The following is a 20979-nucleotide window of genomic DNA, read 5'->3' on the forward strand; positions in this document are numbered from 1 at the left end:
AGGCAACCTGCCTGCCGCCCTCGCGGTGACTGGCAGAGCGCCCCCTGTGGCTTACCACCCCAGACACATGCTTGGCGTTCTGGTGCCTGGAGCCGCCCCTGCTGGCAGCTCCCTACCCAGTTCTGCACGACTCCCAAGAAGCAGCGATATCTCCCTCTGGCTCTTAGGCAGAGAGACAGCGATGGGGTCTCTGCAGCTGCACACTGTCCCCGTCCCCAGTGCCAGCTCAGCAGCTCCCATTGACCAGAAACTGTGGCCAATGGGAGCTGAGGGGGCAGTGTCTGCAGCTGCAGGCAGTGCACAGAGCCACATGGTCGCACCTGCTTCCTAGGAGCCGGAAGGAGATGTAGTTTCTTCCGGGGAGCAGCCGGTGGTAAGCTCCACCCGGAGCCTGTACCCCCAACCCCCTCCCACACCCCAACCCCCTGCCTGCACCAGCCCTGAGCCCAATCCCACCCCAGACCCTGCACCCCCAGATGGAGCCCTCACCCCACCCCTGCACCCCAACCCCTTGCCCAGCCCAGATCCCCCTCCCACATCCCAAGCTCTTGCTTCAGCCTGAAGCCCTCTCCTGCACCCCGAATGCCTCATCTCTGGTTCCACCCCAGAGCCTGCACCCCCAGCCAGAGCCCTCAGCCCCCTCCCACACTCCGACCCATTGCTCTAGCCCGGATTCCCCTCCTGCACCCCAAACCCCTCATCTCCGGCCCCACCCCAGAACCCTCACCCCTCTCACATCCCAACCCCCTGCCCCAGCCTGGTTAAAATGAATGAGTGAGCAAGAGTGGGGGAGAGCGAGTGACGGAGGGAGGGGGAATAGAGTGAGTGGGGTGTGTGGCCTCAGAGAAAGAGTGGGGCAGGGGGTGGGGCAAGAGTGTTCAGTTTTCTGCAAATAGAAAGCTGTCAACTCTAGGTAGCAACAGGGACCACACTATGGCCGAGGCATTCCCTCCCTCCTTCCCTCATCAGCAGTTCTGCTGTATGGGTCTGCCCTGTGCAGTAACCAGCCATTGGAATAGAAGCTTTGGCCACAAGGGCCCGATGCCATGAACTCCCCAGAGCCGTCTCTGCTGGCACCTCCCGGCCCAGAGGCCCCCTGGAAAGAAGCACAGGGCATGGTGCGGGGAGGGGAAGGAAGACAGGGTTCTGTCCTTGCTGAACTGAATAGAAATTCCTCATGGGAAGACTGGAAAACTCCCAGCGGTGCCAGCAGAGGGGCAGCCCTCGCCCTGTGCTGCGAGTGCACCTGCCCAGAGAACAGGCTACACATATGTTGTAAATACAGGGGAAGTGGGCTCTGCCCAAGCCAGCACAGATACCCTCACCCTCGGTGCTCTGCCAATCAGCAAATGCCCACAGATGTGCTCTAGATGTGGGGGGGGGGCTGGGGAACTGTCTTCTCCCAGGACAAGTCTTGCCCTCTCCAGAGCACGTTGCACAACCACGCCTATGTGCAGCCCTGCACCCAGGCCCAGCTCCTGCCATGGGAAGAGCAGCCTCACAAGAGGAGGGGAGGGGAACCTAGGTGATGGGATGTGTGTGGGGAAGACCAGAGATAGATGGAGGGGTCAGCGTCTGCATGGGTGTCCCTAGGCTTTTCCCCCTACTGTAGGCCTGGAATGGGACTATCCTAGCTTTGGTGTAATTACACCTTTGACCCCCACGTGGTCTACTCAAGGGATGGCCTCTCCGGCCTCTAGCTATCACCTCTCTCCAGGCAGGGACCTGCGTCTCTCTCCTTCCTGACCAGGAGTTCTGATGACAGCTCCCCTGCAATTCACTGTGATTCTCCCCAACAGGCCTGACCAGGCATCCAGCCCTGCACGTAGCTCTTGCTCGAAGGGCTGCAGGCAGGGAATGCCAGGGGGTACAAGTGACCACGCAGTGCTTCCAAAGCAGGGTGTATTCAAGTAAGGACATAAGCCAATGGAGACAACGTATAAACAGCAAGAGGATGGAAATGCTTTACCAGTAGCTCCCATCAGTCCTCTGACGTCCTTGGCAGGCTCCAGTTCTCCCAGCCCTTCGGCAGGGCTGGTCCTCCTGGGATACAAGCTCATCCCTTTGTGCCGAATCAAAACGATGGGCCCTCTATCAAGATAGATTCAGCCTTTGATACAGAAGGCCCTTTCATTGTCTCCTTGACCTCTGGGATCACAGGTGCTTCTCTGATGCTTTCCAGAGGCCCAGGCACTGCAGTCATCCCCCTCCCCCCCGTGTTTAGTTCCTGCAGGAGCCACAGTAAGTGGATTGCAATGTCTTGCCGACAGTGACCCACAGACCCTTTCATTACTTGAATACAAGCATCCACAGGGCACTGCCTGGGGTCGCCACATCTGTCACGTCTCCCCCCGAGAGAAGTGGATGTGGCTAGGGGGTTAAGCCAGCAGCATAGAGGAATCCACACACTTTTCCCTACTGGCACTTCTAATAAGCTCGTTCCTCATTTGACCCCATTGTGACACTGTACCCCATATTCGTCATAGAGATATTATGATGATATGATTAGAGCAGAATTATACATTTTATGCAAGATGGGTCATGTGAGGTGTTATTGGAAAAGTTATGATTTGCTGAATATGATTATCCTATTTGTATCTGAAGTTATGAATATTGACTATGTATCTATATTTCACACATAGTCACACCAGGGTGACACCCCCAGGCAAGATGCTTCCAGTCTAGATTGCTAGCTGGAAAGAGCCTATTCAGGGTGATGAGCCATTAGAAAAAACAATAAGCCTGGTGAGCCTTCCTGAGAAACCTGTAGGTAATGGCTGCTATGACTCCACAAGGTCATGTGACCAGGCCACATGACTCTGGAATCCCTCTTGAAATGTCAGTGTTTTTCAGTGAGACACAGTAATACCAAGGTTCAAAATATATTGGAAGGACAGGACAGGTCATGCTGGTTGGGGAGTGGCACTATATGTGAAAGAAAGCGTAGAATCAAATGAAGTAAAAATCTTAAATGATCCAAACTGTACCATAGAATCTCTACAGATGGTAATTCCAGGCTCTAATAATAAGAATAGCAGTAGGGATATATTACCGACCACCTGACCAGGATGGTGATAGTGACTGTGAAATGCTCAGGGAGATCAAAGAGGCTGTTAAAATAAAAAACTCAATAAGAACGGGATTTCAGCTGTCCCCATATTGACTGGGTACATGTTACCTCAGGATGGGATGCAGAGATAAAGTTTCTTGACACCTTAAATGACTGCTTCTTGGAGCAGCTAGTCCTGAAACCCACCAGAGGAGAGGCAATTCTTGATTTAGTCCTAAGTGGAGCACAAGATCAGGTCCAAGAGTTGAATATAGCTGGACCACTTGGTAATAGTGACCACAATATAATTAAATTTAACGTCCCTGTGGTGGGGAAAACACCACAGCAGCCCAACACTGTAGCATTTAATTTCAGAAAGGGGAACTACAAAAAATGAGGTGGTTAGTTAAACAGAAATTAAAAGGTATAGCACCAAAAGTAAAATCCCTGCAAGCTGCGTGGAAACTTTTTAAAGACACCATAATAGAGGCTCAACTTAAATGTATACCCCAAAATTAAAAAACAGAGTAAGAGGACCAAAAAAGTGCCACCGTGGCTAAACAACAAAATAAAAGAAGCAATGAGAAGCAAAAAGGTGTTCTTTAAAAAGTGGAAGTGAGGAAAATTGAAAGGAGCATAAACTCTGGCAAATGAAGTGTAAAAGCATAATTAGGAAGGCTGAAAACGATTTTGAAGAACAGCTAGCCAAAGAGTCAAAAAGTAATAGCAAAATTTTTTTAAGTACATCAGAAGCAGGAAGTCTGCTACGCAACCAGTGGGGCCACTTGACAATCGAGATGCTAAAGGAGCACTCAAGGATGACAAGCCATTGCAGAGAAACTAAATGAATTCTTTGCATTGGTCTTCACGATTGAGGATGTGAGAAAGATTCCCAAACCTGAGCCATTCTTTTTAGGTGATAAAGCTGAGGAACTGTCCCAGACTGAGATGTCATTAGAGGAGGTTTTATTACAAATTGATAAACTAAACAGTAATAAGTCACCAGGACCAGATGGTATCACCCAAGAGTTCTGAGGGAACTCAAATGTGAAATTGCAGGACTACTAACTGTAGTCTGTAACCTATCATTTAAATCAGCTTCTGTATCAAATGACTGGAGGATAACTAATGTGATGCCAATTTTTAAAAAGGGGTTCAGAGTTGATCCCGGCAATAACAGGCCGGTAAACCTGACGTCAGTACCGAGCAAATTAGTTGAAACTACAATAAAGAACAAAATTGTCAGACACATAATTTGCCAGGGAATAGTCAACATGGTTTTTTAAAGGGAAATCATGCCTCACCAATCTAGTAGAATTCTTTGAGGGGGTCAACAAGCATGGGGACAAGGGGGATCCAGTGGATATAGTGTATTTAGATTTTCACAAAGCCTTCAACAAAGTCCCAAACCAAAGGCTCGTAAGCAAAGTAAGCAGTCCTTTCATGGATCAGTAACTGGTGAAAAGATAGGAAACAAAGGGTAGGAATAAATGGTCAGTTTTCAGAATGGAGAGAGGTAAACAGTGGTGTCCATCAGGGGTCTGTACCGGGATCAGTCCTATTCAACATATTCATAAACAATCTGGAAAAAGGGGTAAACAATGAGGTGGCAAAATTTGCAGATTATACAAAACTACTCAAGATAGTTAAGTTCCAGGCAGACTGCAAAGAGCTACAAAAGGGTCTCACAAAACTGGGTGACTGGGCAACAAAATGCCAGATGAAATTCAGTGTTGATAAATGCAAAGTAATGTACATTGGAAAACATAATCCCAACTATATGTATAAAATGATGGGGTCTAAATTAGCTGTTACTACTCAAAAGAGATCTTGGAGTCATTGTGGATAGTTCTCTGAAAACATCCACTCAATGTGCAGCAGCAGTCAAAAAAGCAAACAGAATGTTGGGAATCATTAAGAAAGGGATAGATAATAAGACAGAAAATATCATATTGCCTCTATATAAATCCATGGTACACCCACATCTTGAATACTGCATGTGCAGATGTGGTTGCCCCATCTCAAAAAAATATATTGGAATTGGAAAAGGTTCAGAAAAGGGCAACAAAAATGATTAGGGGTATGGAACAGGCTTCCATATGAGGAGAGATTAATAAGACTGGGACTTTTCAGCTTGGAAAAGAGATGACTAAGGGGGGATATGATAGAGGTCTATAAAATCATGACTGGTGTGGAGAAAGTAAATAAGGAAGTGTTATTTACTCCTTCTCATAACACAAGAAACTAGGGGTCACCAAATGAAATTAATAGGCAGCAGGTTTAAAACAAAAAAAAGGAAGTATTTTTTCACACAACACACAGTCAACTGTGGAACTCCTTGCCAGAGGATGTTGTGAAGGCCAAGACTATAACAGGGTTCAAAAAAGAACTAGATAAATTCATGGAGGATAGGTCCATCAATGGCTATTAGCCAGGATGGGGCAGGATGGTGTCCCTAGCCTCTGTTTGCCAGACGCTTGATAATCATAGAAGGATAGCAGAAGCACTTCCGAAAAGACACATGCTTACCAATGCCTGCATTCAAGAGCAGAATTCTGCTGGCCAGACTTGTGTCTTGTGAGGGTCTCTAACACCAGATTTCGCGAGCGCACTCGAATATTAGATACAAAATGCGACCTTGTAGTGAAATTCACATGTGCTATGTAAGGTGATAGTGTTGTTCACCCGTGAAAGGTTATAAGCATTGCTTCTGTAAAATTGTATCTTTTACTTACTTTTCTCTCCTTTTTGTCCCTCCCTCATGCAGCTGCAAATCTGGTTTTCAAGCCTGGCTCCTGATCCCATCCCTGAGGCTATAACTCAGATAAAGGCCGGTCGGATAAAAAGCCGCCGAGATGAAATGTTTCTCGTAAAATTATGGAAGTATGGCCCGCAATGAAGAGCTCAATGGTGGATGAGGGAGGACGGTGGTATCAAATCTACAGGAAACGAATAATTGCTGTCAGTTAGTGATATCGTGACGAACAGCCCCTACATGGACACTTGCGATAGCAGTTTGCCGGTGGAGGAAGATCACTGAGGTGTAACCTTAGGATCAGGAGATCCAGCAGTGCACTGGCCTGGACTCGAAACTCTCGCGAGCTGGACAAATCTGATTTTCAAACTTGACTGCTCTGGCAGTCTGGTGCGGATTCAGGAAAACTCAGGCATGGATCCCACATGCCAGTGCCGCTGGCGTAGCCCCTGTAAACCGACCCTCACTCTCTCACGTGTTTCCACATTCTCCTCACCCAGACGCTGTAAGAAAACGCATGGGAGGAGGCTTCCGTGCACCCACGCCACTCCACCTCCTGTGGACCGCCCCAACCAAAAGGCTGTCATTATTTTGAAATAGTTTTTTAGTGCCTTTTCCTTCCCTCCTATCCTCTCCCAAACCACAGCTCATGGGCTACGTTGTCCAGTTCTCTCCCTCTTTTTAATGAGTTAATTAAAGAATACATGATTTTTAAATTGTAGTGACTTTTATTTCCTTAAGCAAGCTGTAATCGAATTGGGAGGGTGGGTATGCTTACAGGCAATTGACGCCTCAACAAGGGGGTGGGCCGGGTTCATCAAAGGGGAACAAACACAGCTCACGCACACCGTACCTGGGCCCTTGATGAAACTCATTTCAAAGCTTGTCTCTTGTATGCGCCACCAGCTTCCTGTGTTGCTCTTCTAATTGCCTGGTGTTTGGCTGTGCATAATCAGCAGCCAGCGCTGATTTGCCTCAGCCTCCCACCCCGCCATAGAGGTCTCCCCCTTACTCTACAGAGATTGTGGCGCACAGCAGCAAGCAGCAGTAACAAAGGGACATTGGTTTGGCTGAGAGGTACTGAGGCGAGTTAGTAATGTGCCGCCGCGTGCCCTTTAAACGGCCACATGCACATTCTACCACCATTCTGCACTTTGCTCAGCCTGTAGTTGAACACTCCTGACTACTGTCCAGGCTGTCTTGTCTGGCTTCATGAGGCCATGGCATCAAGGGGTGGCTGGATCACCCAGGATAACTACAGGCATTTCATCAAGCATGCCTAGCAAACTGTTATCTCTCTGGTCTGGGAAGTAATTCTCCTTGCTGCAGCCAATTTAAACAGACGTAGTGCTTCCTGAAGACACAAAGTGTCATGAACCCTTCCTGGCCATCCCACGTGCATGCTGGTCGAAAACGTCCCTCAGTGATCTTACGCCGGTGCTTGCAAGCCCGGATGGAAAAGTACCCTTTGCTTGCAGTTTATGTCCTGGGTGCCCTGGTGCTCTTGGTGCCAAGATAGGCGATATGGGTTCCATCTATCGCCTCATCACAGTTAGGAATCCCATTTGCAGCAACAGCCATCCCCTATGACTGGCATGGGACTTTCCAGAGTCACAAACTTTTCATAGCAGCAGCTTAATGATTGCTTTTGGCTACTTGCATCACAGCACCCCCACAGTAGATTTTACCACTCCAAATTGATTCCCGACTGACCGGTAGCTAGTCTGGCATTGCAAGCTTCCAGAGGGCTATTGCCACTAGCTTCTCAAACTGTGAGGGCATGCTCTCATCTTGGTATACACCCTCATGGCGTTTCAGGGCAGGAAACGTGCAAGTCACAAAGTTCTATGAAAGTGCCCTACGCATGCGAAAGTTTCGCAGTCCAACTGGACGTCATTCCAAACCTGCAAAACTATGTGGTGTCCCACCAGTCTGTGCTTGTTTCTCGGGCCCAAAATCGGTGTTTAATGGCTAGAACCTGCCCCATTACCAGCAGGATCTCCAAAGCGCAGGGGCCCGTCGTTTGAGAGAATTCTGTGTCCATGTCCTCATCACTCTTGTCGCCACGCTGCTGTAGCTGCCTCCTCCTCACCTGGTTTTGCAGGTCCTGGTTCAGCATAGACTGCACGATAATGCGCGAGGTGTTTACAATGTCCATGATGGCTGTCTTGAGCTCAGCAGGGTCCATGCTTGCTGTACTATGATGTTTACACAGTTCACCTGGGAACAAAGGTGCTAAACAGTTGTCTGCTGCTTTCACGGAGGGAGGGGTGAGGCTGTACCCAGAACCACCTGCAACAATGTTTTTTGCCCCATCAGGCACTGGGATCTCAACTCAGAATTCCAAGGGGCGGGGGAAACTGTGGGAATTATGGGATAGCTATGGGACAGTGCAACTTTCCGGAAATTGACACCAGCCTCGGTATAGGGACGCACACCACCGAATTAATGTGCTTAGTGTGGCCGCGTGCACTTGACTTTATACAATTTGTTTTAAAAAACTGGTTTCTGTAAAATCGGTATAATCCAGTAGTGTAGACATACGCTACATCTCCCCTGTTTGCAGCCTAATTAGTTGATTGGGCCTTGTGGCCTAATTAAGCTCTTGCAGGGTTAGCGAGGGTGAGTTCACCCCATCACAGCCTGTATTACAGTGTTTTTAAATAGTTTTCATGAAGATTGCAGGCATTTCACTTGTGACTGTTCCTTTTAATTTGCATTTAACTAGCTTTCTCATTTTTCTCTAGTTCCCCTTTCTGAAGTTAAATGCTATTGTGATTTGTTTCTCTGGTATTCCTCCACCCTACGAGGATATTAAATTTAATTACATTATGGTCACTATTACCAAGAGGTAATACAGTCCTACTGCTATGCTCTTTATTCAGGCATGGAATTTCTATCCCCAGATATTCCATGGTACTGTTAATCATTTAAGATTTTTACTATATTTGATTCTTTGCTTTCTTTCATACATAGTGCCACTCGCCCACCAGCATGACCTACTCTGTCAATCCTCTATATTTTGCAGCCTCGTATTCCTGTGTGCCACTGATTATCATCAGTCCACCTACTATACCAATATCCTTGTTTAATATTAGGCATTCAAGTTCACCCGTCTTAGTGTTTAGACTTCTAGCATTCATATACAAATGCTTATAAAATTTGTCAATATATAGTTGTCTACCATCATGTGATGTAATTGAATGGAACTCTTTTTCATGACTGTTTCTCTTCGGTTCCTACCTGTACTTATCAACGTCTATCCTCTCCTCTTTACAAGGATATAGAGAATACCCTTTAATAAATCCTTCCCTATGGGGTGTCTCTGGCCGACCTGTGTGCTCCTCCACACCTGTAGGCTTTTCCCCATCCCTTAGTTTAAAAACTCCTCTATGACCTTTTTGATTTTCCATGCCAGCAATCTGGTTTTGTTTTGGACACCATCCTTTCTGCATAGGCTCCTCCTTTCCCAACAGGCTCCCCAGTTCTTAGTAAACCTAAAACCTTTCTCCTTACACCATTATCTCATCCATGCATTAAGACCCTGAAGTTTTGCCTGAAATTGCCCAGTGTGTGGAACTGGAAGCATTTCAGAGAATGCGCCAAGGGAGTTCCTGGACTTTAATCCATTACCTAGCAGCCTAAATTTGGCCTCCAAGACCTCTATCCTACCTGTTCCTAAGTCACTGGTGCCTATGTGTATCACAACCTCCAGATCCTCCCCAGCATTGTACATAAATCTATCTAGATCATGGGTTCCCAAACTGGGATATGTGTAGCCCTAGGGGTATGCAAGACATCTCTGGGAGGTATGCAGGAGAAATCATGTAATGGTGGATTTTATTAATTATTTTCTTTATTGCATTTTCATAAGAAGCTACTCAGATGAAGCTTTAAAACTCTGTGGGAATTTGTTATATAAAATACAGTAATTAATTTACTTCAAGATGTACCAATGAGTACTCTGATACACAGAGATGCTGATGTACAGAGTCCAATCACCGTACAGCGTGGGTTCAGTTACCCAGCAAGCGTCCAGTCTAACTGACCCCAGAATGTAGGGGTTTTTTTTTGGTTGTATATGTCGCACTGTAACTATATCTGTACGTAACAGAACAATATGGACAGATGGCTAAGACAGGTAGTGTTAAGAACATACAAAGTATCAGTGATGAGAAGGAAAGTGATGAAATTTGTCCTGCCAGTACCAATGCACTTGCTGACATCGCTGGTGAGACGACGATTACTGACTCAACATGCAGATCTCAGCCTGTGAAGCGAAACGTTGACACCAGGGACAAAACAGGATGTATATCAAAGAGACGTAAAGGTGATGAAAAGTCCATGGAAATGGGTTTTCTTTGGGCTGGAGACAGTGAATATCCTCAGCTGCAGTATGCACTATGTGGTGAAGTTCTGCCAAACAGCCTAAAACCATCTCTTCTACGCAGACATTCTGGAAACAAAACATGAACAACACAAGGGCAAACCATCAGCATTTTTCAAATGCACATGGGTGCAGCTAATGGCGAGCAAGGAAGTTTTGCACTTTGCTGCTCCTGGTGACAATCTTAAGGCCCTTGAAGCATCACTAGTGAGTTACAGAGTTGTGAAGTCAGGAAAACCTCACACCATAGCAGAGCAATTAACACGACCTGCGGCTGCAGACATGGTGAGCTCTATGCTTGGAGAGAAGGCCCAAAAATTATTTCAGTTAGTGCCGTTACCAAACAACAGTGTCACATCGAATTGATAACATGGCCAATGATGTCCTAACTCAATTAGTGAACCGTGTCATGAGCAGCCAGTACTTTGCTCTGCAGCTGGAACAAAAGCAGTTGGCTGAGTTTGGGATCCAGATGTGAGCAGAGTTCCCCGAATTCTCAGACGGTTTTAATGCCATTTGCTACAATGTACCTGTGTGAAAGTGGATTTTCATCACACACTGGAATGAAACCAAAGTACCGTCAGTGCCTCTGTGTAGAAAACAACTTACGACTCAAATGATCACCTATCACGGCAAACATTATACGCTTGTCCCTGTCCTCAAACAATCTCGTCCGTCACGTTAATGGTGAGTGGTACTACTAAGCCATTATGTACATTAGTCAAAAGTATGCATATATTAAAACTAAAACCGTAAATTATATGTACTATGGTCCTTCATTTTGTACACTGCTTGAGCATTAAAAGATCATTGGCTCAACAGGTAGTGATCAATGGCGCCATATCTAGTTGGCAGCTGGTTTCAAGTGGGATGCCCCAAGGGTTGGTCCTGGGGCTGGTTTTGTTCAATATCTTCATTAATGATCTGGAGGATGGCATGGACTGCACTCTCAGATTTGCAGATGACGCTAAACTGGGAGGGTGGTAGATAACTGGATGGGTAGGATAGATACAAAGTGGACCTAGACAAAATTAGAGGATGTGGGCCAAAAGAAAATTGTGAAGGTCAACATGGGACAGTTGCAGATCTGCACTTTAGGACAAAGAATCCCATTCACTCTTTACAGATAGGGACGAGTGCTAGGCAGCAGTTCTGCAAAAAGGCCTAGGTTAACAGGGACAAGAATGCTGGATATGAGTCAACGTGTGCCACCTGTTGCAGAAGGCTAACAGCATTTGGGCGTGTATAAAGTAGAGGCATTGCCAGCAGATTGAGGGACATAGACCATTCCCTCCATTCGACATTTGGTTGAGGCCTCATTTTAGTTACTGTGTCCTAGTTTGGGGCCCCACTACAGGAAGGATGTGGAAAAAACTATAAAGGTCAGCAGAGGGCACCTAAAAAATGGTTAGGGCCTGGAGCATAGTGACTTATGGAAGGCGAGCTGAGAGGGAAACTGGATGTTTAGGTCTGCGAATAGCTAGAATGAGAGGGATTGATAGCGCTTTCAACTACCTGAAAAGAAGGTTCCAGAGAGGATGGATGCTAGGCAGGAGTCAGCAACCTTTCAGAAGTGTCATCGCCTAGCCGAGTCTTCATTTATGTCACTCTATATTTAGGTGTATTGGTTGCCCACGGTCATCACATTTGTAATGTTTTGAAAAGGTCTCTTCTATAAGCATCTATATATGTACTTAATAACTAAACTCAGTGGTCTGATTGATCATAACCGAGAACACAGGTTCTTTCAAGACTGTTTAGACAGCTTCAATCTCTAACCCTAATGAATTAAACAACTGTTGATCTTACCCTGCATGGCCCACTCAGCCTTGCTGCCTGGTCTGGGGTTCGTGTTCAGCCCTGAGGCCGACAAGCGGTACATCAACAAGCTCGAGCGGCGGGCCGTGCGGCACCAGGGGCACCCAGCTGAGCAGGAGGATCATTCAGCCAGACCCCACGACATAGGGCAGTGGCTGTGGGAGCTGGCGGCCAAGGACCCAGAAGGGCTGGCAGGAGGCTGGAGTCAGGGTGAGGTGGGTATGTGAGGGTGGAGTGTCAGGAGAGGGGTGCTGGGTAGGGGTGGGGTGCCAGAGTCAGGGCCGGGATTAGCGGGTGGATGAAGAGTCAAGTAGAGGGCTGGGATATGTATGAGGAGGTACAGGCTTCAGGGCAGGGGCCTCGGAGGCTGATGGGCTCAGGGCAAGAGGGCGTAGGTGTAGTGTATGCTGGGGCGGGGCCTCGGGTCAGGGAGAGTGCTGGGTCACTGCCCCCATAAAACCTCAACCCCGCTGCTTTCTTGTCCCTGACTACCCCCTCCTGGACCCCTGCCCCCAACTGCCCCCCAGGACCCCACCCCTATCTAAGCCCTGTTCCTTGGGCCCCAGACTGGCTCTACCTCCTACTGCCCCTGACGCCCCGACCCTCATCCACAACCCTGTTCCCCAGCCAGACCCCAGGACTCCCTGCCATCCAACCACTCCCTTGCCACCCTGACAGGACCCTCAGAACTCCTTGACCCATCCAACCCCCCACTCTCCCCTGCTGCCCCAAACCCCTTTCCACACCCCTGCCTCCTCAGGACCCCCCAGAATCCCAACCACTACAACCCCCAGCTCCTTGTCCCCTGACACCCCTCCAGAGACCCACCCACCCTAACTCCCCCCCCAGGACCCTCCTTGTTTCCGTCCCCTGACTGCCCTGACCCTATCACCTCCTTGCCCCCTCACAAACCCCGGGATCCACATGCCCATCACCCCATCCGCCCCCTAACTGTCCCCCGGGATCCCACACCCCCATCCAACCCCACCTGCTTCCTGCCCCCACCCCTTATCCAACACCCCCAGCCCTGGGCCCCTTACCATGAGGCTCCACACAGAGCTAGATAAGCTGCCACGCGGGAGCACACAGCCCTGCCCCTCCAGTTGAGCGGGGAGTGTGCCTGCCTCCCTGCGGAGCCAAACACTGCCCCGCGGGAGCGCGCAGCCCCGACCCCCAGAGCGCTGCACACGGTGGCAGGGCTCCAGGGGTGGGGATAAGGTGGGGGAGGGGACGGCAGCTTGCTGCACTCGGCCCTGCGTTCCGGCCCGGAAGTGTGGACCCCACGGCTTGCCGTGCCGAGAGAGTGGGGCCATTTGCCTACCCCGTGCGCATGGCTATGCTTCTGCTCCCTGCCCCTGCCGGGGAAGTGGAGGGCAGAGGAGAGTGCGCCGAGCTGGCCAGGATTTTTAGTGGCATGCTGGAGTCCTGGCAGGCTCCAGCATGCCATTAAAAATTGGCTCGCGTGCTGTCTTTGGCACTCGTGCCATAGGTTGCCGATCCCTGATCTAGGCTGTTCTCAGTGGTAGCAGATGACAGAACAAGGAGCAATGTTCTCAAGCTGCAGTGGAGGAGGTTTAGGTTGGATATTAGGAAACACTATTTCACTAGGAGGGTGGTGAAGCACTGGAATGGGTTACCTAGGGAGGTGGTGGAATCTCCATCGTTAGAGGTTTTTACGGTCAGGCTTGACAAAGCCCTGACTGGGATGATTTAGTTGGGAATTTGTCCTACTTTGAGCAGGGGGTTGGACTAGATGACCTCCTGAGGTCCCTTCCAACCCTGATATTCTATGATTCTATGACTTAAAATATAAACCCTGTATTCTGGTAGTGGTATGCGGGCAGCTGGTAGATCTGGAAGGGGTACGTGGGCATCTGGTAGATTTAGTAGGGGGTATGTGGGCATCTGGTAGATCTGTAAGGAGGAACATGCGTAGCTGGTAGATCTGGAAGGGGGTAAGCATGCAGCTGGTAGATCTGGAAGGGTGTACGCTGGCAGCTGGTAGATCTGGAAGGGGGTATGCAATAAGAAAATCTGGGAACTTGTGGTCTAGATGGCTTGTGTGAGATCCACAATCTTTACAATCAACAAGCAATTTGCCATATAGTTCTCCTTGTTCTGACAAACCCAGCTATGTGTATTTCTAAAAATCCAGTCCCCCATTACTATTACCTGTCTCTTCCTGATAACTGGGCTCCCCTCCCCTGAAGAGGTATCCTCAGTGCAAGAGGAGACCATGACATCATCTGGAAAGAGAGTCCCAACTATGGGATCATTTCCCTCTGCTCCAGCCTGATGTTTTCCTTCTGTGAGACTTTCATCCTCCTCAGCTGCACAGGTGCTGTCAGACTGGGCGTGGGACCACTCGTGTGTCCCAGAAAGCCTTTTCTCTGTACTTGTCTCCCTTAGCTCCTCCAATTCAGCCACTCTGGTCTCAGGGTCCCATACGCAGTCTCTGTAGGCCAAGAGCTTCTTGCACTGAATGCACACATGCCACCGGCCCACAAGGCAGAAAATTGTTCATGCTGCATTCAGTGCAATAAACTGGACAGCCCCCATCTGCTGCTGGACATCTGCCTGTGTTCCTTTCATTCCTGCAGACTTGGTGGGGATTTTTTGGAGGGGGGTGTAATTGGCTTGAATTCAGAGATGGTTAATCAGTTGTACTCCCTCTCTAAACTCACTGGTGAAACGCCTGCAGTCACTTAGGAGCTGGCTTTTTAACCCCATTGTCTCAGAGTAGCCCCTCCGCCTTATAAGGGACCCTAAAGGGACAAGGAATCAGAGGACATGGGAAGCTCTCAGCGTTGCCTAGCAGGCCGTTTGGCTCAACACATGGCCCCCAGTCAGACCATACTATAAACATCAATCCAGCAGCGCATGGCAAACGACCTTACAAGACCACAGATGAGGGAGGAGAGAGAGATGCGTCCAACCAGAGAGCTGGTCATCCTGGCTCCCAAGACACAGCTCCCTGTGCTCCCTGCACGCAGCAAAGGAAAGGCAGAGAGCTGATGCCTGGTGAAGCCATGGCTTCAGGGGGCACCACTGAGCAAAGGCCAGGAGCGTTTCCACTGGAGGAAAGCAGCTCAAACTCTTTTCAGACTTGCCAAGCGCCTTGCATGGTACATCCAGTCAGCCCTGCGTTCCTGCCTGCATCTGAGAAAAAACAGAGCAAAAGGCCCCTCTAACGCACCGTCTGGTCTAAAGCTACCTGCGGAGACTAGCAGTCCCAGCTCTTCCAACTACCATTAATATCTCTGTGCACTTTACAGCCCTTATCAACCAAGGTCTCAGACCTCCCACCACAGCAGGAGAAAAGTGAGAACATAAGAACAGCCGTACTGGGTCAGACCAAAGGTCCATCTAGTCCAGTATCCTGTCTTCTGACAGTGACCAATGCCAGGTGCCCCAAAGGGACGATAATGATTGAAAGTGCCATGCATCTATTTCACAGAAGGGGTAGCTGCATGAGATCACTGTTGGCATGGCTGGGAAGAGAACCCTCTTCCATCTGGCAGAGCCAGGTCTCAGTCACTTGGCCACACTGCCTTTCAGAAGGAATGTGCCCTGCTAAGTGCTTGGCTAGGCTGCCTCTGACCTAGGCTACACTCTGCTCGGAGGGGAACAGAACAAGGAATCCTGATTCCCCGCAGCCCAGTGACTCTGCAGATTAACCGCTGAGTTCTGGGGCACTACAGGGGAGGCCTTTGAGGCAACCAAAGTGTAAAATTTGGATCGTAAGTGCCTCAGGGCTGGCACTGGCTTTTGGTCATGTGCCTGTACAGCACCTAGGACAGCAGCGTCTAGGAGCTACTGCAACTCCACAGCTAACTAGCAGCCAGGACCCAGGCAGTGGGCACTGCTATGATGCAGGGAAATGCAGTTCTGGAGTAAAAGGGCAAAAGCTCATACAGGCCTGTTCCCTTCTTTAGGAGTGGGAAATCCTCATTCCCCTCCTCAGCCGCACTGACAGCAGGCCTGGCTTGTGAGAGGGGATGATGCAGGTGTCAGGAGGGAAGTGCCCCTCCAGTCTGGCCTAAGGCTCCACCTCTTGCTGGCCTTGGATAGATTGTGTGTTGGGAAAGCTGGTTTGCAGCAGCAGATGCCCCCACTGCCTGGCCTGCAGCACTGAGAGCCCAGGGGCCCAGGACGGAGCCTGGTGCAGCATAGCACAGCTGGCTGCCCTAGACCTGCAGCCTCTGCACCAGGGAGAATCCCACACTGGCTGCACAGCACGGAGACCACTTCTTATGTAGCCACAACCCCCATGTTGACCTGCCCCAGCTGCTCCCCAGCCCCCTTCACTTCTGCGCAGCACTGGACACACCCACAGGAAGCACAGGTGCCCATGGGAGCAGCGGGTGTAAATCCCTCCCTGCCCATGATGTCCCACACAGAGACTACAAGGGGACTCAATGCCAGCTTTTTTTATTCAGGGCTGGGGGCGGACATGGTTGCGGCAGCTCAGAAGAATAAAACCCCCAATACCTCCAGCCTCATCTACAGCCCTTGGCTGGACAGGCTCCAGCCCACACACCCTGCAGGCATGCATAGCTTCCCTGCAGGGCAAAGCCCCACTCCATCTCTAGGGGCCTGGCTCTCCCAAGGCAAGGATCACAGGGGACTGGAGGAGATGCTGCTCTACGGGGCTCCCCCTTCCACGTTGGTGCCCCTTGCCCCTCCCCGATTCAGAGCTCCTCCTCTCTGCCTTGAGTAAAGGGGGCTGGGGCAACCCCTGCCCCAGTGCAGGCAGATGCTGCCAAGAATGGGGTCTGGCCCCAGGTTCTGAGCCCAGCCCCTGCTCCCCTCAGCAGCCAGGCATTCCGTGCTGAGAGGAATTGGGAAGGTTCCCCTCCATGGGTCCAGAAACACCTAGCCACAGGCCCAGGAGGGTCCTCCTGCAGGTGTCTGTATAGCTGAGCAGCCCCGTCCCTCTGCCCCCCCACCCACACCCTGCATAGGGGGCGGGGGGTGCCTCTGGCTGTGGCTATTTGATGTGGTGGTGGAACTGGATCACGGCTTTCTCCTGGTCATGCGTTTCGATGGCTCCAGGCCGGATTCTCCGGATCTCGTGGATGGCGTCGACCCCAGTGAGTTTCTGGGCCTTCACCAGGTAACAGGCCAGCATGGTTCCCTGCCAAATCCCAGCATGCAGTGCACCGCCACGGCCTGGGGGAACAGGACATGGCAAGGTTAGACCAAGCCTGGTACCTTCACACCCGCTCACATCTCGCTGCCTGGGAGCAGGAGAGCCCTGTCCCCATCTCCAGGACTGAGTGACAGAGCTGGGTGTCCCCAGTGTGAGTGCCCTGGCTGGCCCAGTAGTCAGAAGCCCTGGTTGTACTGTGGGGAGAGATGCCATGAGGCTGAAGGAGAATTACTGCCCTTTGCTCACCCAGCACCAGGCACTCCTCTGGGTTGACAGCAGCAGCGGGAAATACCCAGGGGCTGGCAGGCTCCTCGTCCTGCCCTAGCATTTTTCTCAGCATAAGCCACGTTCATAGTGACGGCTGCTTGGGTGTCTGGACTACAGGCTCCCATGATGGGCAGTCAGGCCCCAGAGGGCGTGGCAGGGTGGAGATGCTGCAGTGCCCCCAGAATCCACGCTGGGCACTGGTGCAGAACAGCACTTGGCCCTGTCTCACTGGAGCTGTAAGATCTGTCCCACCCCAGCCAGCCTCAGAGTTGGAGTGACTGGGAAATCCCCCCCCACCCCACCCTTGGTGACTTTGAGAACCTGCTGTGCCATGGCCCTCCAAGGCAGTTACAGGCTGCCTGGGGCCGAGTGGCTGCTCACAGAGAGCTGCAGGGGGCTGCTATACGCCAGCCCTGTGCCCCCAGGCAGAGATTTGCTGTGGCATAGGCAATGCCAGTCCTCGTGTCTGTGGGCCTGTGGGGCCATGGAAAGCCCTGTTACTGTCTCCACAGCAGATCCCACACCACTAACTCCCATCTCCTCCTGGGAGCTAGCTAGCATTCAGCCCTGCTCTCTACTGGATGGAATCAGAATGGCACAGCCATGTGTCTCTGGCCCCATACTGCCTACAGTGCAGGTGGCCAGGGCCTGGACCTCGAGCTGGGTCCCATACCAGCTAGCACTGGGGAGCTCCCACGGCCACAGTGTGCAGCACAATGACCCCAGCTCTAGAGACCAGGGCTGTTCCCATCGCTGAGTATGGGTCAGGCCCAGAGGGGACATGCCTGAGCTGGGTCATAGCACAAGGCGTGAGAAGCCCCACCAGGAATGGGGAACTCCAGCACTGCTGGCTCAGACTTTGGCCCCTTCTTCTGGGACCCGCCCCAGAAGAGCCACAATCCCTGCCCACAGGCCCAGAGCCCTTCTTGCTGCTCCGGGCAGAGTTTGGGCTCGAAGCAGACGTCTGCTCGGAGCCCAGTTTTAAAGCCCAACCTGAACCCTCCCCAGGCACAGCTGACCCAAACCTGCCCCGAGTGTCCAGTCCTTTTCAGACCTGCCCTGACCCTGACACTTCCTCCCCATTCCAACACCACAGCCTAGTCCTTGGGGCTCAACCTGGTGGGGGCTCCCAGCTCCCCACGCCCTGTGCCCCCAACCCGTCTCTGGCCACAGCTGCATTATTTGGAGTTGCTGCGACTCCTCAGTGCACTCATTCTGCAGCGCACAGAGTGTGGTGAGAAGGCGGCCCGCGAGAACAGGGCACGCAGCCATTGTTGTGCCAACCCCACAGGCAGGGGGAAGTGATAAGAGATGACCTGAGCCCCAAAGGGTTGGGTTGTTTTCAGACCCAAGCCCAACTCCTGGTTGGGTCCCGGCAGGTCTCCAGGCTCTAGCAGGAAGGGAAGCACACAGGGAGCGTGTGGGCACTTCCTGGGCATCGCAGCCACATGGTGCTCTCAGACCAACAGCCAAACAGGCTGCAGGGGAGTGTATCATAGAATCACAGAATGTCAGGGCTGGAAGGGACCTCAGGAGGTCATCTAGTCCAACCCCCTGCAGGACCAAGCCCCAGACAGATTTTTGCCCCAGATCCCTAAATGGCCCCCTCAAGGATTGAGCTCACACCCTTGGGTTTAGCAGGCCAACGCTCAAACCACTGAGCTATCCCTCCCCCCCGAGGCATGTGTGCGGGGAGAGGTTACGGACAGGCCACACCTCGCCTTTGTTGCTGGCGTCCTCCACAATCTGCAGGAAGTGCTTGATCTGCTCCAGCGACGGGGCTCAGAAGTCCTGGATGCAGAGATGATGGTGCTTGATGTCAGGGCAGGTGTCGTGGTTGGGTGGGCTGCGCTCGGTCAGCGACACCAGGTGCCGGATGCCATGCTCATGCATGTACTGGTAGTGTGAGGGCTGCCGTGGCATGGCCAGCCCTGCCAGCTTGCCGGGCACCACCCAGGAGAAGTTTGGAGGGACGGCCGACGCCATTGGTGCTGCAGGCAGACACAGCAGCGTGTTAGAAAGCGCACTGTGGGGAGACACATTCCTAGCACCCTGCTGCCCCTGTGCTCCCAACTCCAACCTGGCCCAGGGCCTCCCTCTATCCCCATCCCTGGTTCCAACATGGCCCTCACAGCTTCATAGCCCCAAAGGCTCCAACCCCTGCTGCTCTAGGGCAGCAGAGGGGAGGGGGAAGGTGGCACCATTTACACCCCTTTTCACTCCACGTGCTCTGCAGCCCATCAATTAACTGCCTGACAATGGGGCCAGACACTTACATGGTGGCACCAGTCCTGCCCCACAAGTCCAACACTGACTCCAGCTGCCGGAGCTGACACAGCTGCAATACACACGAGGCGGCAGTGGAAGGGCTAGAGACACAAGCCAGGGCTGCCGAGTGAAGATCATAGCCTGACCCAAGGCTGCAGTCTGGGGCTTGTCGACCTGTCATTCTATGGGGCTGGGTGGGGAGCTGCCACCATCACAGCTCCCGGCCTCCCTGGCAGATCCACCTGCAGTCACTACGCTGTCTAAACTTGCGCAGGATTAAGGGGCACAGGAGCCAAGTGCTAATAAATTGGAGAAGGGTGAGAGAAGAGCCACGGGAATGACTGACAGGTTAGAAAACCTGCCCGATAGCGAGAGAGTCCAGGAGCTCACTCTATTTAGCTTAACCAAGAGAAGGTGAAGGGGTGACTTGATCACAGTCTGCAAGTACCTACATGAGGAACAAATATTTGATCACGGGCTCTTCAATCCAGCAGTGAAAGGTAAAACACGACCCAAGGGCTGCAAGTTAAAGCTAGACAAATTGTGACGGGAAAGAAGGCGTGCATGTCCCAGTGATGGGAATTAACCATTGGAACCATTTACCAAGGTCATGGTGGTGGAGTGTCCATTACTGGCCATTTTTAGATCACTATTGGATGTTTCCCTAGCAGTTCTGCTCTAGGAATTATTTCAGGCCAGGTGTTATCTACATGATCACCATGGTCCCCTCTAGTCCCATCCCTTCGAGACTGGAGTCAAGAGAAGCTGGCTGTGCACAGCCCAGACAGTGCAACCACCAGCCCTGGGCCTAACGTACTCCATCCCCAGGGGTCAGGGTAGGGTGACCAGATAGAAAGTGTGAAAAATTGAGACAGGAGGTGTGGGGTAATAGGCGCCTATATATGAAATATTGGGACTGTCCCTATAAAATCAGGACATGTTCACCCTAGGTCAGTGGAGAGGGCGTGGCCCAGCACACTGCAGAGCCCTTTTGTGCCTCCCACTCACTGACCCAAGTCGGGCCTAGCTGCCCCCAGAGCAAACTCCCTGGGGCCATGAAGCAGAGCCCAAATTCCAGAATGCACCTGGCAGCCACAACAAGAATCCTGCTCCATAGAGGAGTTGGGATAAATTCCCGTGCCCCCACTCTCGGGCTGGGCAGATCCATGAACATCTCTTCATTGGGGAACAGGGTCTGGGCCAGAGACCAGAGTGCACTGTGGATTCAGCGCCCTATTCATATCCCCGCACCTGCCAAGGGGGTGCTAAGGCTGAAGTGCTGG

The 20979-nt window shown here is 51.3% G+C and overlaps 1 protein-coding gene across 1 annotated transcript; it reads right to left on the reverse strand.

Moving 5' to 3' along the window:
• Nucleotides 1-16864: 16864 nt before the first annotated feature.
• On the reverse strand, nucleotides 16865-19449 carry DUSP23 (dual specificity phosphatase 23). Its single transcript, XM_032779497.2, is given in 3 exon segments — nucleotides 16865-17148; nucleotides 17151-17181; nucleotides 19145-19449. Coding segments are annotated over 3 exon segments (450 nt in total). The 5' UTR covers nucleotides 19415-19449; the 3' UTR covers nucleotides 16865-16999.
• Between the last annotated feature and the right edge of the window lie 1530 nt (nucleotides 19450-20979).

Source organism: Chelonoidis abingdonii, chromosome 11 (genome assembly GCF_003597395.2).
Source record: "Chelonoidis abingdonii isolate Lonesome George chromosome 11, CheloAbing_2.0, whole genome shotgun sequence".
In the NCBI taxonomy this organism is placed as follows: Eukaryota; Metazoa; Chordata; order Testudines; family Testudinidae; genus Chelonoidis; species Chelonoidis abingdonii.